The sequence below is a fragment of the Schistocerca piceifrons genome, chromosome 2 (assembly GCF_021461385.2).
Source record: "Schistocerca piceifrons isolate TAMUIC-IGC-003096 chromosome 2, iqSchPice1.1, whole genome shotgun sequence".
NCBI lineage: Eukaryota > Metazoa > Arthropoda > Insecta > Orthoptera > Acrididae > Schistocerca > Schistocerca piceifrons.
In genome coordinates this window covers 34,250,495-34,273,593 of record NC_060139.1, presented here as the reverse complement: position 1 = coordinate 34,273,593, position 23,099 = coordinate 34,250,495, and the positions used below count along the sequence as shown (strand labels likewise).

The 23,099-nt window shown below is 41.8% G+C and overlaps 1 protein-coding gene across 2 annotated transcripts in view; it reads left to right on the top strand.

Moving 5' to 3' along the window:
• Positions 1–23,099, top strand: part of LOC124776364 (glutaminyl-peptide cyclotransferase-like) — a 75,672-nt gene that overhangs the window by 2,273 nt on the left and 50,300 nt on the right. Inside the window, exon 2 of one of the 2 annotated variants that reach the window (XM_047251315.1) lies at positions 8,108–8,251. In XM_047251315.1, the coding sequence (XP_047107271.1) occupies positions 8,108–8,251 (144 nt within the window). The remainder of the gene's footprint in view (positions 1–8,107; positions 8,252–23,099) is intronic. The other variant, XM_047251317.1, reaches the window with a different exon arrangement.

Below are 23,099 nucleotides of genomic sequence, written 5' to 3'. Positions count from 1 at the left end.
CTTAGTAAAATTTGTTGCAAGTAATATATCTCTATTTCCAACCAATAGCTCAATACATAGTATCAATACTAGGAACAAGAACAATCTAGGCTACATAAAGACTTAAAATCACTTACCTTGGTCCAAAAAGGGGTCCAATATTTAGGAACACACATTTTCAATAAATTGACAGCAACCATCAAAAATTTGGTTTCTGATAAAGCACAGTTTAACCAGAGTTTGAAAGTCTCCTCCTACTCTATAGATGAATATCTTAAGAGAGACTGTTAAGCCAGTTTCAGTAAAAATGTATATTAGATTTCAGTTTTGAAAGCATTTGGTCACATCAGTCAAGATTAGGTATTTTGTGTATGATAAATTTATTAATAGTGCATAACAATGTTTCATTCTGACAACATGTTAATTCTGTAAATATTGGCTGTCCCAGTTTACCACGATGTATTCTTCTGTTTTGACACTCTCCTGACAAAAGATCAGGGTAGTAAGTATTATATTCAAATGTTGTATGTTATACTTTCTGACACATTCCACACCCAGGAAAATCATCTCATTTTTTGGGTCTACGGATCGAAAACTGAATCTAATCTAATCTGTTGTGGAAAAATGTTTGGCAGATGCATTATCCTGAGGAAAGTTTTCTTTTTTTTTCCAGATACAGTCTTCAATTCAGAAATGTTTTATCCAGATGATTTAAAAGTGTTTTGCGTGATTAGATAGTTACGATTTATCCTTTTAAAGGTAATCAACATGAAGAATCTCTTTTTTCCATTCCAGGAAACAGTACCATACATGAAATAACTTCCCTGTCGTTGCAAGGACAGTGATTTCTGCCAACTGTGTGGACAGTCATTTGTGTGACTGGCTTGAAGTAAAATACCCAAATTTCATTCCCTGTAACATATTGGCATGTAGGATTTGAACTTTCTTCTACAAGGTTCAAACTTTAGTAAGAATTTAATTTTCTCATTTATTTTTGGTTGGTATGGTTAACCAAACGTTCATATAACAACTCAAAAACAGTTATATAGAAGACCAAAACACTACACGTATTAATGTATTGAATGTATGATAAGGATTGTTGTTGTTTAATTGGCAACTGTCATTTTCGTTCACACTCTCTGTTGTTTGGAAGTTTTAATTATTGTTGGGGTATACATTTTGATGTCTGCATCTGCTATGGAGGAAGTTTGAAAAAATTTTACCATAAGGGCTAAGGTTATTTTTCAGGGGAATTTTAAAACTTCTGCTATTTGGGAGTGTCTGTTACAGAAGTCTTGTTCTTCCTGTCACTGCACTCCACTAGTTCCCACTATATCTAACTTCAGACTATTCATTTCCAGTTTTAAATTCTCTAACCTCTGTACCTAATCAAAGGGTCTAACCTTCCATGCTCCGACCCATTGAGTGCCAGTTTTGTTTTTCCTAGCAATGAAATCATCCTAAGTAGGCTGCACCCAGAAATTGGAGTGGGGTACTGTTTTACTTCCAGAATATTTTACCCAAGATGATGCCATCGTCATTTAACTGTGCAGTACATATTCATCCCCTCAGGAAAAATAATTGCTCTAGTTTCTCCTTGCTTTCAGCCATTTACATTACAGCACAGCAAAATCATGTTGGCTTAAGTTACAAGGCCAAATCAATCGATTATCCAGACTTTAGCCCCTGCAGCTATTGAAAAGACTGCTGCCGCTCTTCAGAAACTACATGTTTTTGTGACCTCTCCACACCCATGCCTCAGTTGTGGTTGCACTTATTGTATGGCTGTCTCTATTGTTGAGGCATGCAAGCCACCTCAACTTGGCAAGGTCTGTCTTTAATGTATGATTTTAAAATATAAAGGGATTATAATTCTTGTAATCTAGGGACAGTGTGTGCACATTTTTCATGGCATGTGGACTCCCCTGCTCAAAATCTGTTGATGTTGGAAGACTTCAGTCAATCAATGATTTGTGTGGTGGATGCATCCACCTTTAGCAACCAAATATATTAGGTGCAGTAGTGCTGCAACAGTCATTGTTGATTGCTATGTTTTACAAGGTACGCAAATGGGGATTAGCAATCCTTTTGTGATACTTGAAGCAATCATGGCTGGATGGAAATGGTATTAATAAAAATTAAGTCATGGGCTGTCTGTGACTGTAAATTCTAGATTAGTGATATATTTTATTAATAAAACATATCCCTAACCTAGATAGTAATGTGTAATGTTCTTGGTGGGAGCTGGTCAGTACCCAGCATTTATTTGTCATCAGTATGGTGAGAACATTATCTTTTGGAAATTTGGTGGCACAATCTTTAGCTTGGACTATTTCAATGGACTTAGCAATAGCTAGTGTCCCATCAGACAGATTGGGTTATTTTAAGACTCCAGTATCTGTTTGTGGATGTAGTCCTCCATTGTCTGAGTGATCTGTTATGAGAGCTGTCTGGATATGATTGATTATACCCACACACAGTACAGACAAGTCAAGAACATTGACTAAAATCTTGCAGTGTAGGTTACCCACTGCAAATAAGAATAGCCTTATTGTTTTGTGGAACGGAAGAACCAGAACCACTCGGACATCACGTACACTCATCAGTCTTAATCCCTTGACCTACACACTATCACCCAATTGCCCAATGACACTCATGTAACACAAAGTGACAGTTTCTACATCCTCATGACACTTAACTCAATTTGATATTTTTTTTACTGCTTTCAAGCTCTTGTTGGATGAGTTTTCAAGGGTGTGGGATCTATATATTTTGGGAGGAGACTCCACTGTCGCACGTGTAGTCTCATTGGTAGATCTCCTGCCAACAAGGTCCTTATCTTTTATAAATTTTTGACATGAAATGTCAATTTTTTTGTTTAATTTTTTTTTACACTAAGTTTTGTAGGACCAAATGGAGGACCAAATCTCTAAGGTCATGGAACATGTCAGTACATGAAGTTACAACATAAAAGTAATAACAGATAAAAATAAAATGTTTATGAACCCAAAGAAAGTCAAGTCATACGTTTAAGTAAACACAATCAACAATATAACATTAGAATTGGCTTAAATTTTCAAGGAACTCCTCAACAGAATAGAGGGAATGACCCATGAAGAAACTCTTCAGTTTAGATTTGAAAACATGTGGATTACTGCTAAGATTTTTGAATTCTTTTTGTAGCTTATTGAAAATGGATGCAGCAGTATACTGCACACCTTTCTGGACAAGAGTTAAGGAAATCTGATCCAAATGCAGGTTGGATTTCTGCTGAGTATTAACTGAGTGAAAGCTACTTATTCTTGGGAGTAAGCTGATGAAAAGTTACCCCAAAATATAATACCATGTGACATAAGCGAATGAAAATAAGCAAAGTAGACTAATTTTCGTGTTGAATGATCTCTTACTTCAGATACCGTTCTAATAGTAAAAGCAGCAGCATTAAGTCTTTCCACGACAGTTTACTATCTAACGGAATGTCTAGAAATTTGAACTGTTCAGTTTCACTAATCATATGTAATAGTGCTTCTACTGTTTAAGGTCCATGCTTGGTGTAATTCTGTTTCTTTTTCATACTGTTTTCGTTGTACAGAATATATTAATTATAAAATTCCATACCAAATGTGTAATTAAAGATTTTTTGGTACCTTTTCAAGTTTTTGCTCATAACAGGGAAACTGCTAATTTCTGATCTTAGCGGTCAGTATCATTCATTCTCCTGTTGTAATCATCAATACATTTTGGTTGGAAAGTGGGGTACCATTGACTTCTGTTGTGTTCAATTGTTTCTACACTTTCTTTGTAGAAGTAATACGAGCATCCTGTTTATCCTTGCACTTCAGTGCTAATATGCCGTTGCAACTTTTCATTACGGATTCCCTCTTTTGTAAATTTTGCTTTAGCAAAGCAAAATCTCCCGTAATTATTTTTATTTATTTTTTTCTTTTGAAATCTGCTGTCTCAATGACATGCAGTGCATCTTCAACTGAAGTTGCAAACAGTTTTGGCAAAGAATACTAGTTATCCATGTACAAAATGTGTCCTTTGTTTAGTACTGACTTTGATAACTCCATCACAACTGTTTCAGATGCATTGTAAACAAGATCTGTTTTATCATTTTCTGAGTATATTTTAAATTTATAGCAATAGTTTGAAGCTGATTCTCACAGTTTATAAAATTTTATCCCAAATCCTGTCCCCTTCGAAGGATTAAAATGTTTATTACACTTGCATTACTTAAATTTCATTAACAATTCATTGAATGCGATGTTCTCGCCCATTACTTATACTTCTCTGAATTTTTTATTAAAATAGTTTGCAGCAAGTATGATCTTACATAATTTATCCATTGTGTCAGTCATTGTTATTTGCCAATTGTAAAATTCTTATGATTTACACACATTTTTTCAGTGGTATAGTTTTCATTAAGTTTGGCGTTTCTGTGTCTTTTAGACCAGCTCATCTGAATTTTTTAGTTATTTAATTTTTACTTGAGCCATTATTATGCATAATTTAAAGAGTATTTGAACTTCTTTGTAACTGACAAGTATTCATGTCTCATTAATTTTGTTTCTTCAATTTTCATTGAACTTTGTTTGTTCTGCGTACCAATTCATTTCAACGACAGTATTATCCAAAACATATTGTCAAACATTATATACAAAAAATATATAACCCTCTTGTACTTCCACCTAACTCCTATAAAACTGATACTCTGTATGCCAACTGTCCGTTTATACTCCCAGATTTTTTGCTTTAGTTTCTTCTTTCCAAATCTAATGCTTCAGTGATAGATGATTGATACTGTCTTCATCATCGGTGTCATCTTCAGTGGTTTATTTTCTTGGGCATTTTTGAACAAGAAACAAAATACTGCTACCACCACTATCATTGTCGGAAGGATCTACCAAACCACTGTCTACAATAACAAAATTTTTGTTGCTACTATCATCGTTATTAGATGTTCTTTTTATTCGCATGATAGGTATATGGGTTGGTTAATTATTTTAGGGAGTTATGAAGAACACATGTGAATGCAATGAAGGAGTACTTGCAACTGAAGTTAGAGAATATCAAGAACTGTTGGACCAAGAGTCTGATTTGTGTTGTTGTTGTTGTTTGTCTTGAATGACATACAACGAGCCAGGCTCGTCTTGTTTACGTGTAGTCTGCATGAAGCACCATGAGGCAAGCTCATGTTTATTGTTTATGTCCCAAATTCCTTAGTAAGAGTTTCACTCATGGTTGCAGATTTAGCAGTTAATACTAGAGCAGAGCAGCATGTATCTCAGCATCTCAAGGGTTAATGAGGAGGTCCCATGTTGACCAGAAATAGATAGAAATTAATAATAATTTCAAAGCCACATAATTCTAAGAAATAGCCATGACAGCAGTCAGATTCCATTATTTTATCATCTGTCGGTTAGTGACCAACATGTGAGGAGTTACCACTGCAATCCTCATAGCCACTGCTGATTACCAGAAATGGAAGGAAACCAGGCAGGGCTAAAAAACAGGGACAATGTTGTAAGGTGCACAAGAATTTGTTTGGGAGTTGCTGCTATTTTTGCAATTTCAGTTGTTAGGCTTTCTTCGGGGATACAGGTTGATCACACTGCTAGTAGAGAATCTTACTTTTAGTCACAGTGAAAGTAGCCTATTGTCTTTAGTAGTCACAAAGTGAGCTTTACCTACATGACTTCTACTCCTCCTTTGCCCCCCCCCCCCCCCCTCCCAAAAAAAAAAAAAATCTTAATTTCTTTGATAGATTTTCTTTTTCAGGATGTAATTAATTTTTGTAAACTGCCTGGTGTTTACCATTATTGTGCTCTATGGCAGTCTAAGGCTGTTATCTCATTTCCAGATTTTTCCATCAGTATTAATTTTCCCCCATTTTGCCATTGCTCTGTTTTTTGCTTTCCCTTTTCTATTTCCACAAGGGCCCTACTCTTATTTTTCTTATGGCTACCTTTTTCTCGACATTTTAAATGTATTTATTCTCTTGTTTACATTTTTAGTTTTTTTTCCTTCAGTCTTTCTTCTGCTACCTATTGTCAAACCACCTTGTATGTAATTCACAAATACATTGTGACAGTTGAAAATATGTGCTACACTTTGTCTTGAATCTGGTAATTCATTTGGCTGGCTCCTGTTTCATTTACTGCTCTTTCATTCATACCATTTTATGATTCAGACTTGTTTCTTTTCTCTGCATTCGATCCTGCCTCTGTAACTTCCTGTGGTGAAATTTTCACGTATTGAGGTGGCACAATGTTTAAGGAAGTGAAATCGCATTTGAGTGGAGTGTGGATCCAAGCTTTGCTCTGCCTTATGACATCATCATTAAAGGAATATTAAACTACCTTCATTTTTCACTGTCTTTACAATCGTCCACTTGTTTCCTCCAGTTGGCCTTGTACTTGCATCACCCAGTTGCTTATATGTGTCAGTATTTTTACTGCTCCTTTCCGTATCGTCTCTTAGTTGATCACCAACAAACTAAAAAATACCAGGGGAATCCTTGTTGCAATAACTCCTCCCCACACACCATCCACCACTCGCTGCCCATTTGCCCCCAATTCTTTCACTCACATTGTGTTTCCAAGATACCACAGTGATTGAGGGTCATCAGGGATGTGCGGTATTACAAGTCACAAGGTTCTCTTTGTGATGGGATTTACAGAACACACAGTGTGTATGATAAATGGACTTTATCACAGTAATGTAGTGTGATAAACTGCTTTTGCAGATTACGTTACTAACTAGTTATCCTTAAAAAAGTGTATCTTATCCGTGTCAGAGGCAATTAGCATACTCTATTTAAACTTAGAAACCTGCAAATTAGTGTCTTATGTGTTTAACAGAAAACCCACTGATCTTAACTTTTTTTATTGAAACAATAATAAATTTAGACACACCACAATAAAAGAAGGCCCGAAACAAAATTTGTATTTCTGGACACAGTCTTCCTACTCATATACTTGCTTTAACTGATCAGCCAATTTCTTGCAGAACTGTAGAGATGGACTCATGTGAGTGAGTAGAAGGAAAGTTCAAATCACTGAGGGCGGTGCAGTGGTGAACCAAAAAAGGCTTGTAAAGCAAAAATCTACCACTTCATTTATCTCATCTGCAAAAACATGTGTTTCAGCGATGAGTATTATATTGCATACAAAACACAATGCACCAGAAACTGAAACCTGCTGCCTAATACATTTTCTAAACATACGCTACTTGTAGTTTCTTCACTCTTCTTTAATCTTTTGTTGTAGGTTGCTTTCTTCCCCATGTTTACATTTTGCATTCTAATCTGATAACCTTTCCACATTTTTTAAGAGTTACTTCACTTTGTTCCCTATTTACTATCTTTCCTCCTATGTTAACATGTTTATTTCCTTTGATTTGATTTATTTGCACTCTGTTACATCTTTCAAATGTAGTTTGTGTTTTTGATTGGTTAATTGCTGGTAATTCTTTAGCTATCTGTCAAACAAATAGTCAATTGACTGAAATTTTTGGACAGACACAACCTTCTTTTTTGTGATGCAGCAATAGGCTGCCAACTGTTTGTAATTTGTTGCAATACAAGGATAACTCTTGGCATCTTACAAATTTACTTTTAGAAATTTTATTGCAGTTTTAAGATTTTAATTTGAATCACCTGTGTAGTTGAAACTTTCTGGCAGATTAAAACTGTGTGCCCGACCGAGACTCAAACTTGGGACCTCTGCCTTTCACGGGCAAGTGCTCTACCATCTGAGCTACGGAAGCACGACAAATGCCCAGTCCTCACACCTTTACTTGTGCCAGTATCTCGTCTCCTACCTTCCAAACTTTACAGAAGCTCTCCTGCGAGCTTCTGTAAAATTTGGAAGGTAGGAGACGAGATACTGGCAGAAGTAAAGCTGTGGGGACCGGACGTGAGTCATGCTTCGGTAGCTCAGATGGTAGAGCACTTGCCCGCGGAAGGCAAAGGTCCCGAGTTCGAGACTCGGTCGGGCACACAGTTTTAATCTGCCAGGAAGTTTCATATCAGCGCACACTCCCCTGCAGAGTGAAAATCTCATTCTGGAAACCTGTGTAGTTATTTAACAAATATACTAATGAGTTGTGTTTTTATTGTTTAAAGCAGGGATACCAACCTTCATCACTGAGCAATGATGAAATTATCACTATTTCCAAACTGTCAAATACTACAAATTTTGAGGAAGTGCTTGATAGCATATTGATACCAAGAGTAGTTGGAACGCCGACCCATGAAGTAGTGAAATCAGTAAGTAGTCAGAAAATTGTTCTTAAATAATTGCTAACACTTTATTTTCTTTTTACACAACCATAAAATGTTGATTGGTGTCTGACTACACTAATCATCATAAGAACTGTAAGATAAAACAGCAAAAGGATGATTGTGGTGACACACGCTCCTTTGCCATACTCGGCTTTGACGTAGTGTTATATGTCATTATCACCACCATTTGCCACTTTATTTTATGATTCTGGTGACGGCAAACATAGGCCAATACCATTAAGTTTTGAAGCACTATGTTAATGAATTTAGTCACTTTCATTCTCAAATGACAAAATCTCATTCTTTCCAAAAAATTGCTTTTTGATGTGGGTACATGCGTACAGCATTGTTAAATAGGTTTTAAACATATACTTGTGTTGAATACCAATACTGATGTTATAAATGGCTGAAGTTCACTGAAAACTCTTAGAAATCCTGTACAAAAGTAGGTTTGGGTAAAACAAGCCGATGTTATTTAAGTTTCTTACGTGACATGTACTTTTAATAATTTCTTCCCTAACCTGTTGTCCTAGACACCTTGAGTGCCAGGTGGGAGGGTTTGTGTACCCCAGTGACACTGAGGGCTATGCTGATGTTAGCATAGACTCAGAGTATACTTTTGGGACCATCGTAGGGGATGGTGGAGTTGTGTTTTGTATTTCAGGGAACATGGGCCTTGGCTTTACCAGCTGACTGTGTTTTATTTGCTGGTGGGATGTATGGCTGTTGAGGTAAAATAGTCTCTAGGAAGTAACTTCTGGTGTGCCTAATACTCTCCCCCATCCCTCCCGTTATCTAAGACTTGTTCAGGCAATTGTGACATTTGTTTGGGGGTTGACATTAATTTCCCTAGCAGATCATGGGATTCCAGTGGAATGACCTCAACTCGAATCTACTCCTGATGGGATGGGGGTGCTGTCAGAACTGCAGTAACAGAGCACTTGTCTACTGTAACACTTTCATTGTAATCAAGAGAGCGGAGGGAACCTTTGAAAATATCTTCGCTTTCTATTCGCAGTGGGTTGGAGGTTATTTCTGGATTCTTAAAAAGTGATGCAACAGTTTTAGTTGAAACTGTCATGCCCCATCAAATATCTAAACTTCGAGGATGGAAGATCTTAGGTGACTATCCTGTTGTGCCTGAATTGCATAACGCTCTTAACTTTTGTAAAGGCATATTTACCTACTCTGATATAATGGAAATGGACCGTGAGGGAATACGTGAAGAATGGAAAGACGTGTCAGTCATGGAAGTGCATAACTATATGGGAAGTGTCAACAGCACACGAGAAAAAACTGCTACCTTTATTTTAATCTTTAACACTCCAGAACTACCTGAACATATTCTTGCAGGCTATATCCATCATACGGTTCATGTGTTTGCTCCCAGCCCACTGCTAAGCTTTAAATACCCAAGATTTGGTCATACCACCACAGCATTTAACATGAGGGCTACATGTGAAAATTGTGGACGCTCAGCTCACAAATCAGGTGATCCTTGTACACTTTCTCTGAAATGTATATACTGCTCCGGGGGTCATCCACCATAGTGCAGGAAGTGTGGAGCTTATAAAATTGAAAGGAAAATCCACGAGTTGAAAATTAGCTGATACTTCACCTGTGGTGAAGACAAAAGAGTTTTTAGTGCTATGTAACCTCCAGTGTTTACTATTTGGCCCTTAAAAAGCCAGTTGTCAAATGTGATGCCTATACAATAACCATGACCACAGAATGAAATACAAATAAATGCACTTGCCAGTATAACTGCGGGGAAAAAGCTGCTCTTGACCGCGGAACCATTCGGATGTCATCACTGAAGGACATTGAACCTTAGCCAATACGACATCAGGAGAGGTAGCAGTCGTTAGTGGCAAGACTGTGGACATGATGGATGTTGGTATAACCAACCATCTGTCCGATGGAGCATAAAATGTGATTAATCAGAAATAGCACCAGTCAGCACTCTGTGAACGTCCAGTTATGGTATTGGTGTGAAAATTCTAGCCTTTGTGACTAGTAAACAGCAGTCAGCATGGGTGCACGAGCCAGGCACACACTGTGGAGACCCATATGCAGCAATGTTTACAGAATGTTCATTGAGGAGGTATTGTTGGTAGCCCCTTGATTCCTGTGCAGTCATTTGCTCAACAGTTGCATGTCTATTTGCCTCTACACATCTCTGCAGCCATTGTTCACCTGTCATCTGTGGCCTATGGAGCACCGCAGTTGCTTCAGTTCGATTTTGGATTGTGCGGTTTTACCATGCATGGTATACTTTACCATGTTGGCATTCAAGTTGTTTATAATTTTAGCCATTTCAGAAATGCTTCCACTTCCGGCCCAAAAGCGAATGATCATGCCCTTTAGGATGTCAGATAAATTGCTCTGTTTTTGCATTACGACGATGACTGCGCTGTATTCTGTGACACTGAAACGCTTTATATACCCTCCACTGCTAGTGCTGGCACAAGCTGGCTGAGAGTAGTTATTGCACATTGCCATTGAACATAGGCTGTAGTCGCATTAATGTGACTGGACTGTATGTATTGGTATGACTTCCAACCAGCTGTCCACCAAGATGAATGGGCACTGCCAAACTGTGGCCAAGAGCAAAGTGGACCACACTGTGGCACAGCTTGCAGCTCAATATAACATACTTGTTCTCAGTGGCTGCTTCACGATTCAGGCCATATGGATCCTTGCCTTCACCACTGGCTTTTCTGAACTGTGAAGATGGTTGTTATCCGTACAACACATTCTCCACTCCTGAAATCATCTCATCGTCAACCTATGGTAACCTGTCCGGCAACAACCACCGAATGGTTTCTGCCCCTTCTGTCCCAAAGTCTCCTCCCAGTTAACATCACCTCACCCTCATTGTGTGCCGCTCTCTACCAACACGCCCACCGATCTTTCCCTTTCTTTGCTCTTCTCCTTTCCACTTTCTACTGCCCCCTCACCACCAATTTTCCAACACTTGCTCCATTGCTCAAGGTAGCCTTGTCATGCCACCGTCTAGTCCCTACAAGCTCTGCCAGGCAGCTCTCACTTCTCTCCCCCCCCCACCAGCACCCTGCTATCCCTCCCCCTTCCCGGCCCACTCCTGATTGCTGCTGCTGTTTTGTGTGTGTGTGTGTGTGTGTGTGAGAGAGAGAGAGAGAGAGAGAGAGAGAGAGAGAGAGAGAGAGAGAGAGCGCGCGCATTTCACTGTGTGTCACTCAGTGTGTCATTTTACAGTGAGTAGCACTCTATCCTTTTCATAATAAGACTATGTGAAGTGTTTTAAAAAAGTGAAACTTGTAAATACAGAGCTTCGTGTAAAAATATAACCCTATCACAAGAAAATAAAAGTGTAACAAACCTTTTCGAAGTAGCCAACACATTTAACATTTTCAGAGGTGTTGCAGATAATACCATAATATCAAAAGAAAATCCAAAAGCAATAAAATGGCTTAAAAATCTCCATTCTGCAGACATTGATGGTGTCCCTGCAACAATTTTAATGAAAGCATTCTAAACTTTGTTGAAAAACTTATATGCAGATGTGATCACTCACTTCAAGCAGACACTTTCCCTGATGTATTCAAAGCATGTAAGATAATTGCAATGCATAAAAGAAGGTGAGAGGGATAATGTACATAATGAAAGGTCCGTCACAATTTTCACAGAATTTAAAAAATATCGGAAAAAGTAAATAAAATGTGAAAGTAAACAAAATAAAATCCTATGCAATGAACAACATGGATTCAGAAATAAGAGATAAACTAGAACTGCCATTTATGAGTTATGAAATTGCATACTAAACCTGTAAAAATAAAGAACAGGAATTAATGGGAGTATTTATTGATCTGTTGAAAGTTTATGACTTCGTGGCCCATAAGATTCTGCTGTCAAAGCTGGAAACATATGGTGTTCAGTGTTTGTCCAACAATTGGATCAGGTGCTTTCTGAGCAATCATAAGCAAGCAGCAATTACATGCACACCAATGCCAATCATAAAACTATTTCTGGACAGTTATCAGATTATAATGTAATATAATATTGTTGATGTACCTCAAGGATCAGTAATGGGACTTGTTTGTACTGGGGTGCTATGTGGTTGCTTTTGAATTTTACTCCACCTACAATCTGTCATCTTGATGTGTATGTGTCAATTTTATCTCATTTTTAATTGCTGTTCACTGTTATCGAATTTAATTCCTTTCGTTGTCCTACTATGCGGTACCATGGAACTGTACCATCGCACTTCTCCTCGTTGCAGTGTGTGGATGCTGGAAGAGAGCTCCAGTCTGTCAAAGCTAGTAAATGACATAAACAGCTTAGCAGTAGTTCTTCTGTATTTTACACTCTGTTTTTCATATGTAGCTTCAGGTACAATGACTGAAAGAACACAGAATCAATTACTGACGTATGTTGATTACTCATCCAATTTGCAAGCAAAGTCTGTTCTGATGAACAATGTCCAAATAATCTGACCCAGCATAGACAGTGAATGATACAATGTACTAGAATGCTAGTCCAGAATTTGGAGTGCAATCGTAACTCTCAATTGTTGGCGTTGGTAGGCAGTGTAACACAGTGAAGTGGGATGAACTGGCTATGGCAGGCTGCATGTTCATTTAAATAAGGCAGCTCGTAGAGTGAGCCTGGTGGTAGCCTAAGGCACGACTCGCTTCCAGCTTGTGATGGCTCACACGCTATTGGCCATATCTAAGTCAGCCTGTCTGGCCAGTCGATGAGTCTTCCCACCATGCTATGGCTAATGTTGGTTGTTGTTGTTGTTGTTATTGTTGTTACTGTTGTTACTGTTGTTAATAATAATAGTAATCCCAATCTCTTTGGCTGATTGGCTAAGGTAGAAGTAACCAGACACGGTGCTGTCACCGCTTAGACTGTCCCGCTTCTCATATCTGGCTAGAACGCGAATTGTTCGTCACCGAGGTGGCAACATGGGTCTCAGTGACCATCAAAGTGCTATGGGATGGTCCAGATGTGGGCAACATCTATTTGCTCTAGCAACCTGGGGTCTTCTCCCAGTGCCAGGTCGTCCATGTCCCGCAATTGCTGCCAGCAGGCTTGTGTAAGAGTGTTCGGTGTGGGATTGCTGTTAGCTCCTAGGAGGCACAGCTCTGGGCACTGGGGTTAGGGTCGCTGAACTGTCACGGAGTCATCTCCACGTCCGGGATGAAGGACAATGGAAGTCCAGAGGAGACATGGTGTTGTTGGTAGTGATAGGATGCCATATTTGGAGGCAGGGTGGACGGGCTTGAGGTTTAAGAGAAGCCGGTCACTAGTTGTGGAACTGGAAGTGGGATTGGTGCGTCCGTTGAAGGATGTCACCACAGCAAATGCGAAGCTCAGTGGAGCGGTGGCTAACCTCTTGGTCCCCCAACCGTGTGGTGAAGACCCCCTGCTCTCACAGACAAATGATGGTGGTTGGGGACCAGTGTACCTATCATCCAAACACCCGTGCACACCACTGGTGTGCCTGGCTGGTACCTGCTAGATGGCAGTGCCAGCAAGTGGTCAGGCCGTGACACTAGCAGATGAAAAAGGGTTCAGGGTTGGCGTTCGTGAAGGATTTCAACTGTACTTTTCTTGCCCATCGGCATGAGCCTGTACCAACTCAAGAACAGAAGTAGCACATCACCAGGTACTATTATTTGACATATTTTTTCATATGGGTTAAAAAGTGCATACCACTCTCTGCCTCCCCATTCGGTTGGGCTTGGAAGGGGGAGACCAAATATGTCGGATCCATTATGAGTAAAGAAATACTCAAAGGCTTGACGCTGGAACTGGTGCCCATTGTCGGAAACTGGAGTGTGAGGGAGGCTCTCAATCAAAAAACTTTGGAAAGGACAGTGATCACTTGTTCTGAGGTGGCAGGCTGACAGTTGACAGTGTAAGGGAAGAGAGAACATGTATTGATAATGACAAGCCAAATTGCGTCAAGAAATGGCCCTGCTAGGACTAAGTGGACTCGTTCCCATGGTGACGTGGCTGTCAGCCAAGTGGCGAATGTCTGGTGCAGAGCTGCTTGATGCGCTGCACAGTTGCAGCATGTTTGTATTATACTCTCGATGTCCTGACTAATCCCCAGCCAGTAGGCAAAACAGCAGTCTAAGGCTTTCGTTCTGTCAACTTCTGAATGTCCTTCATGGAGCAATTCCAGCATGCACTGGCGAAGTGTTGGTGGGGTTATGACTCAGGGTTGACATTACTCAGTATTCAAGAGTATTTCTCCATTCACTAACCACAGACCGTGTCTTAAAGAGAAATAATGACGCAGTTGTTCATTTCCTCTGCTCCGGCCAGCCTCGTAAGATGTACCTTTGTACTACCCGAAAAATGGGGTTTGCTCCTGTGTCCTTGGCAATTAATTCGCCGGTGAGTGTAAAATTATCTAAAGTCATCTGCAAGTCGTCGTCTAGTTAAAAACCCACGAGCTTATCCTGATCGAAATCAGTGTGAGGACAAATTGGCAATCAACATGAAACATCAGCACTGATTTGCATGGAGCTATTCCTAAAGTGTTTTACGTACTGATATTGGGATAAGAGATAAGAATAATGTGCATCTCTGGAGATGGGGAGAAGTTTGGTTCGGAATCTTGGCAGCTGAATCAAACAGTGCAACCAGCGGCTTGTGGTCAGTGGTGAGCTGAAAGGCATTTCCATAAAGATAAACATGAAACTCTTTTAGCGCCATCACAATTGCCAGTGCTTCTTTTTGTACTTGTGAATATCTCTGCTATACGGCATTCAGTGACTTGGCATAAAAGCGATAGGTTGTTCTGATGTGTCAGCATTGTTTGTGGCCTGTCGTAAGAGGTGACTAAAAGGAGTCTCACACTTTTTGGCCCTATAAGTTTGGGTCTCATTTTATGGTTTGACCTGCCACTTTCCAAATTCTACAGAAGTCCGGGCCATATGAGGAAGGATGCCTTATGTGGTGCATGAGTTATCCATAGTACCCTTAGATTCGATCTCCTGGACCTCTTGTCATGGCTTTGCATCTCCACCTGCAATTCAACTATTTGGGCGAGGACACTTTCCGGGGTATGTCATCTTCTGATGTCTCCTGTCCTCTTTTGCTCCCATGACAATATTGGATTTCTCTGTGCCCAGTATCCAAGTATCCAGCACAGTAGCCAGTCCATTGTGGTAGGGGTGTCGTGTATCCATTTGGTGGTAGCTCCCTGACAACACAGGGATCACACTGCTGATTGATGCCTGAGCTGTAAACTCTCCACATATTTATCCAAAACTATCGCTATGTATTTTCCGTGTCGAAGTTGGTGCCTCCCATAGTTCCCCCCATACCCAGGAGAATGGGGTCCCACAGGGCTCTGTATTGAGTGTATCACTATTTTTGGTGGCCATTAATGGTTTAGCAGCAGCTGTAGTGCTGTCCGTCTCACACTCCCTGTATGCAGACGACTTCTGCATTTCATACTGCTCCACCAGCACTGGTGTTGCTGAGCGGTGGCTTCAGGGAGCCATCCACAAGGTGCAGTCATGGGCTCTCCACAAGGTGCAGTCATGGGCTCTCACCCACGGCTTCCAGTTTTCTGCCACCAAGTCATGTGTCATGCACTTCTGTCGGTGTCGTACCATTCATCCGGAACCAGAACTTCACCTTTATGATGTTCCACTTACTGTAGTGGAGACATTTCGATTCTTAGGACTGGTTTTCAATGCCCAATAGACTTAGCCACTTCATCTTCGTCAGCTTAAGTGGAAGTGCTGCCAGCACCTCAATGCCCTCTGCTGCATGAGCAACACCAACTGGGGTGCAGATCGCTCTACTCTGCTGCAGCTGTATAAAGGCCTTGTTCCATCCCGCCTTGACTATGGGACTCTGATTTATGGCTCGGCAGCGCCCTCAGTGTTGCGTGCACTCGACCCAGTGCACCACTGTGGTGTTCCCCTAGCAACAGGAGCTTTTAGGACAAGTTCGGTGGCAAGCGTCCTTGTGGAGGCCAGAGTCCCTCCATTGCAGACCCGACGTGCATAACTGCTCACCAATTACGTTGCACACATTTGTAGTTCTCCTGAGCATCTGAATTACTGTCTCCTTTTTGCTCCCGGCAGTTCACTTCTCGCATTGGCAGCCCAGGTCAGGGCTAATGATTGCAGTTCACGTGCAATCCCTTCTGTATGAACTGGAGTCCTTCCCTTTACCACCTCCCATCCAGATCCGTCCGCATAAACCTCCGTGGTGTACACCTAGGCTGCAGATTCTTCTGGACCTTTTGCATGACCCTAAGGACTCTATTACCCCTGCCGCTCTCCACTGTCACTTCCTCTCGATTCTTGATGTGTTCTGGGGCTCTGAAGTGGTATACACTGATGGCTCGATGGCTGATGTTCATGTTGACTTCGCCTACGTCCACAGAGGCCATTTTGAACAGCATTCCTTGCCCGATGGTTGCAGTGGATCCACTACAGAGCTGGTGGCCATCTCTCGTGCACTTCAGTATATTCATTCATGCCCCGGGGAATCGTTTCTTCTGTGTACTGACTTCTTGAGCAGCCTACAAGCTATCAACCAGTGCTACCCTCGCCATCCTTTGGTACCATCCATCCAGGAGTCCATCTATGCCCTGGACCGGTCCCGTCGTTCAGTGGTGTTTGTTTGGCTTCAGGACATGTCGGCTTCCCAGGCAACAAACTTGCTGACAGGCTGGCCGAACAAGCTATGCGGAAACCACTTCTGGAGATTGGCATCCCTGTAACTGATCTGCGATCCTTATTATGCCGCAAGGTTTTTCGGCTTTGGGAGATGGAATGGCATAATCTCAGTACACACAACAAACTGTGTGCCATTAAGGAGTCTTCGAATGTGTGGAAGACCTCCATGCGAGCGTCTCAGGGACTCTGTGGTCCTCTGCCGGCTCGGCATTGGCTGTATGTGGCTACCTCCTGCATCACGGGGACCCACCTCAGTGTCACTGTGGCTCATATATGACTGTCGTCCACATCTTGTTGGACTGCCCACTTTTAGCCACTCTGTGGCAGACTTTTAACCTTCCCAGCACCCTACCCTCTTTTTATCGTACCACCTACGAGTGGGTATTTAGCCTTCTCTGCTGCCGCCACCCTTTTTCCATTTTAACTCTGTTGCACTTTCTTTGCATTTGTTTGTCTTGGTGGTCGTCTTTTTCCTACATATGTTCCTCTCACCTTGTCTTTTTGTGGTGGACATTTTAATGTGTTGCAGAGTGGCTGACTCATCCTCTTTTATTATTGTGATCAGCCAGCCCAGACCATCTGCTCTGTGGTTTTAATACCTTCTTCTACTTTTTCCTTGTGGTGTACGTTTTCTCCATTTTTTGTTCGTTCCATTTATTTTCTTTTTAGGTGTGGTGTTGGGTGTTTTTGTACCTTGAGCCTTGCTTGCGTAAGGAAAAAAAAGACTGATGGCCCTGTAGTTTGGTCCCTTTATACCCCAAACCAACCAACCAACCATCAGATTATATTCCTGTAAGAAGCCGAGACAGTGACTTCGCACTTTCATGGAAATTGCTGTGTGTTGTAGCTGACAATTTGGCACCGTGTGGGGGTCAGCTTTGGTAATCTCAATTGGATGTGCATTGGCAAACTAATCAGACTGTCTGTAGCCCCATTGACCACCTGTAGTTAGATGCCATTCCCTTAATTGTAAGATCAAAAAAAGGTTTGGCCAGTGACGAACTACTTTCCTCAATCTTCTTAACATCCGTAGGTGTGCTTTGCTGGGAAAAGGGATGATGCATGTTTGCTCTGCAGGCAGACACTATGTGCTCTCCTCAGTCGCAAAGATCACAAAAGTACCACCAGTATAGGCAGTCATCAAATTGATGTTTAATAAAACAATCAGGGTGTCGTTGGAAGTAGTCACCGGTTTCTGGACTTAGGTTGGAAAGTTCGCTTCCCTCATGGTCCCACATATAAAGCTTTTATAGGTCATGGTTGACTGCTGCTGTGTGTGCCCGTGTTTCTAACCATTTCCTGACACATTCAAAACTGTGTGTGAATGGGCAAGCGCGAGCACCTGTTCTGACATGGGATTAGTTAACTGCAGGGCGTCATGTTGGAATTGTTTATCTGGCGCTGATTGAATGATCATATCTCGCACCATGTTATATGCGGCTATGAAACTTCTTGCACTGATAAAATTCTACCTGTGCCAAAACAGCGTGGCATTGCTTCTGGTTTTAAGCATTGCCTACGCATACATTTCATCAAAAGTTAATGCTGTAGGCTCTGTCAGCAATGCTAATAGACTTAGCAGTTCATAAGTTTGGAGCTTGCACTACCAGAGAGAAAAAGTGATTTGATGGTGTCAGCATCTCCTACCTTGGAGGCTGCAAAGTGTTGGGAAATAGATTTTTAATATGAATCCCATTCCCCATTGGCTTCGTCACACAAAGGGAAAGGCAGTGGTTGGCCTCCTGTAACAGGGCTTCAGTCATCATGATTTGCATTTGAGCCATAATCACTTTGTAGGTCTGTGCTTGCGCCTTCATCGGTTCCTTTTCCTGTGCCGTTATCTATTGGAGGATCATTTGAACAAAATGAGTTGAATCTATTATTAGACTGCCACTTTCTGTGTTATGACTGAAAGAACATAGAAGTAGTTCCTGACACATCTTTATTACTCACACCACAAAAATAGAAGTCCAATTCATAAGCCAAAGTCTGTTCTGATAAACAGTGTCTGGATAGTCTGGCCAAGCATCGACAGTGAAGATCGAAACTTTTGATTTCTGATTTCGGTAATAGCATAGCACAGTGAAGGGAGGTGAACTGGCTGTAGCAGCATGTGAGTGCTCATTTAAATAGGGGCAGTCTTTACATTTGCGCCTGTGTGTGTGTGTGTGTGTGTGTGTGTGTGTGTGTGTGTGTGTGTGTGTGTGTGTGTGGTGGTGGCTGAAGGTGAGATCTGCTTCCAGGCTGTGATGTTTCACACTTTATCACCCATAACAAAGATGGCCTCTGTGACCAGCCAGTGAATCTTCCCGGCATTCTGTGCCTAGTGGTGTTGTTGTTAATCTCTTTGTCAGATCAGCCAAAGTAGAAGTAGTTAGATAAAGTTCCTTGCTTGGTCTGTCTTGCTTCTCATATATGGCTGTGATGTGAAATAGCATTCAGTGCACATGCAATAGCTGCCAGCTAGCTGTAGTAGGAATGTAGAGCCAGAAGTGTCCTGGGGAGGGAACCGTCAACAGCTCCTACGATGTGCAGCTCTGGGTGCAGGGACAGTGTCACCAAACGGTGCCGGTGGCCATCTCTGATGTCAGTCCCTGCTTGGCAGCAGGCTGGCTGATAGGAGATGGCTCCTGGGACTCAGCAAATGGTGATGTCAGATCATGTATGTGCTTCACATGGGGATGGGCATTTCCCACTGAAAACAAGGGATAGTGTAACTCCAGAGGAGACATGGTGTTGTTGGGGGTGATAGGATTATGGATGTGGAGGCAAGGTGGAAGGGGCTGAGGCAGAAGAGAAGCTGTACACCAGTCATGGAACTGGGGGTGAGATCATCAGATCTGTTGAAGGATGTCACTACGGTTTAGGTAGAGCTGATTGGAGTCGCAGATGACTTCTCGGTCCCCCACCTAGATGGTGAAAACCTCCGCCCTTGCTGACGAATGGTGGTGGCTGGGAACTAGGGTGCCTTTTGTCCAAACCCCGAAGCCCACACTGGTGTTTCCAGCTGGTATATGCTGGACGGCAGGGCTGGTGAATGGTTGGTCTGCGACACCACCAGATGATGGCATCTGTAAAGGACACATGGACCTGTACTCTTTCAAGAACAGAAGCAGCGCATCTTTGGTTGACTGTTCTTCCATGTATTTTTTTGTTTTGGGTTTTAAAAATGCATACTAGTCTCTCTACCACTTCATTCAAGTGTGGTGGAAGAGGAGAGACCAAATGCGTCAGATCCAATTATGAGTGCAGAAATCCTTGGAAGCTTGGCTCCAGTAGTGTGGTCCATTGTCAGAAACTGGAGTGTGAGGGAGACCCTCAAAATAACTTTGCAAAGTGCATTGATCATTTGTTCTGTCATGCTAGACCGACAGTTGACAATGTAAGGGACGTGAGAATATGCATCAATTATGATTAGCCACATGATGTTGAGAAACGGCCCAGCTAGATCAATGTGGACTCATTCCCATGGTGGGTGTAGCTGCCAGCCATGGGGCGAACATCTGGCGCCAAGCTGCGTGACGCATTACAGTGACAGCATATTTGTATCATACATTCGATGTCCTAGCATATCCCCGGACTGTAAGCAAAACTGCAGGCTACAGCATTTTTTCTGGCAGCTCCCCATTGTCCTTGATGGAGCATTTTCAGCGTGCACTGTCAAGCGTTGGTGGGATTATGACTTATGATTGACATTGCTCAGTATTTGCCTCTTCGTAGCATCGACTCTGGCGATCCTCGTAAGATGTACTTTTTTAGTACCCAGAGTATGGAGTTTGCTTCAGTGTCCCTGTCAATTAATTCACTGGTGAGTGGAAAATTATTTAAGGTCAATTGCAAGTTATTTAAGGTCATTTGCAAGTCGTCGTCAAGTTGAAAAATCTTGTGTTCGTCCTGATCAAAATTGGGATCAGTTGCAATAAATCATCAGCATTGGCATTGGTGAAGGTATTCCTGAAGCATTTGCATAGTGATATTGGGATACCTCTGGAGGCCATGAGGAGTTTTGTCCAGAATCTTGGCGGCCACATTGAACAGTGTGACCAGCAGCTTGTGGTCAGTGTTATGTTGAAAGGTATTTTTGTAGAGATATAAATGATTTTTTTTTCTGCAAACACAATTTCCAATGCTTCTTTCTGTATTTGCAAACATCTCTGCTTTGTGGCATTCAATAACTTGGACACAAAAGTGATGAGCTGTTCTGATCCGTTCAAATTTTTGTGGCCAAGTACTGCTCCCATGCCATGGTCTGAGATGTCGGCATCTCCTAAGAGTGGTTTCCCTGGCTGATAACGGGCCAATCATGGTGTGGACTGTAATTATAGTTTCACTGTCTGGCAAGCGTGTTCACATTGATCAGACCAGATGAATGAAGTGCCTTTTTTACACAGCTGTTGCATTGGCCTTATAGCATATGCCACAGATCACAAGAACTTCCGGTAGTATGGTACTTGCCCTAAGTTGGCCTGGGAAGTGTGGCTGTAGCTTTTATTTGTTCATAGGTTGGTTGAACCCCTGTGGTGCAGATAATGTGGCTCAAGTATTCAATCTGTGATTTTAAAAAGTTGCACTTCAGTAAGTTGCAGCCTAGCCCATTTACCTGCAGGACCTGGAACAAGGTTTCAAAGTTCATTAAATTTTCTTCCAGTGTGGATCTAGTCATGATAATGTCCAAATAGTGTATGCACGATGGCAAGTTCTGAAGCAGCTGCTCCAAAACACGCTGGAATATCATCAGTGGGGTGACAATGCCAAAGACCAATCTTTTAAATTTGAAGAGGCTCTGCAGGTATTCACCACTACAATTTTTGCAGGACCTGTTCCCATAACCCTCCTGACCTCAGTCTTCATTAGTCATTGTTCTCACCCATCCAACCCTTTCCCTGTTCCCATTACACAGCCCTCATTCTACCATCGCACCCGGTCTTTTACTTCCCTCCTTTTCCTCTAACACCCCCCTCCCACCACCACCACCACCACCACCACCACCACCACCTCTCCCCCACCTCCGCCTAACCTCCTGTCTGCACCTAGCTGCCCCACTCTCCACCTCGTCCCCGCACGCTTCCAGCAGCACTTTTACCGTCCCCGACCGCTACTCTGCTACTCCTCCCCTTCGCCGACCCAGCCTTCTCCTTATCCCCACACGGTTGACTCCCCCATAATGCCCTGCTGTTTGCAGTCTGGCTCTAGCTGCCAGAGACTGTGGTCATGTGTGTGTTAGTTGTGTTTGTGTGAGAATGTGTGTGTGCTTGTGTGTATGTTGTCTACTTTTAACAAAGGCCTTGTTGACCGATAGCTAACTTTCCAGCAGTCCTTTTGTTGTGCTTTTCTCAGACTCAGCATCTCCACTTATGGTGAGTAGCAACTATCCTTTTCATATATTGTTACTTTCCATCCTGGATTTTTCATTGTTAGACTCTGTGATTAGCCATCACAAAATGGCATTTTCTAAGCCTGTGGAGATCAGCTGCCCACACCCTGTATGACTAGTTAGGAAACTTTGTACACTGATAAAATTCTGCCTGTGCCAAAACAATATGATAATGCTGCTTTTAACATGCACTGAGGACTGTACAAATTTCGTCAAAAGTTAATGCTCTAGTCTCTCTCAACAGTCCTAATTTACCAAGCAGTTTATACATTTGAAGCATGACCCTTGAGAGAAAAAGTGAATTGATGGTGTCGGGATCTCTTACCTTAAAAGCTGCAAAGTGCTGGCAGATAATTTTTTCATACAAATCCCATTCCTTCATATGAAGGAAAAGGCAGTGGTTGCATCCGCCATTGCTGTAGCTGGGCTTCCGTCGTTATGACTGCCTTGTATGTCTGAACTGTTAATTTTCCTGTGCATGCCTGCACTTAACGACAGAGAGCAGCAGGGTTTGTTTAGAGCTGTCAGTGCTAACAGAAAGCAACACTGTGTGAAATAACAACAAAAATCAACGTGGAATGTATGACAAATATATCCGTTACGACAGTGTGGCATTAATGCGCTACAGCAGCAGGTGACTGATGAGAGTGCTTTTGCTAACAGCGTAATATCACCTGCAGTGCCTCTCCTGGACTTGTGACCAGATCAGTTGGACTGTAAGTGAACAGAAGAATGGAAGACTGTGGCCTGGTCAGGTGAGTCC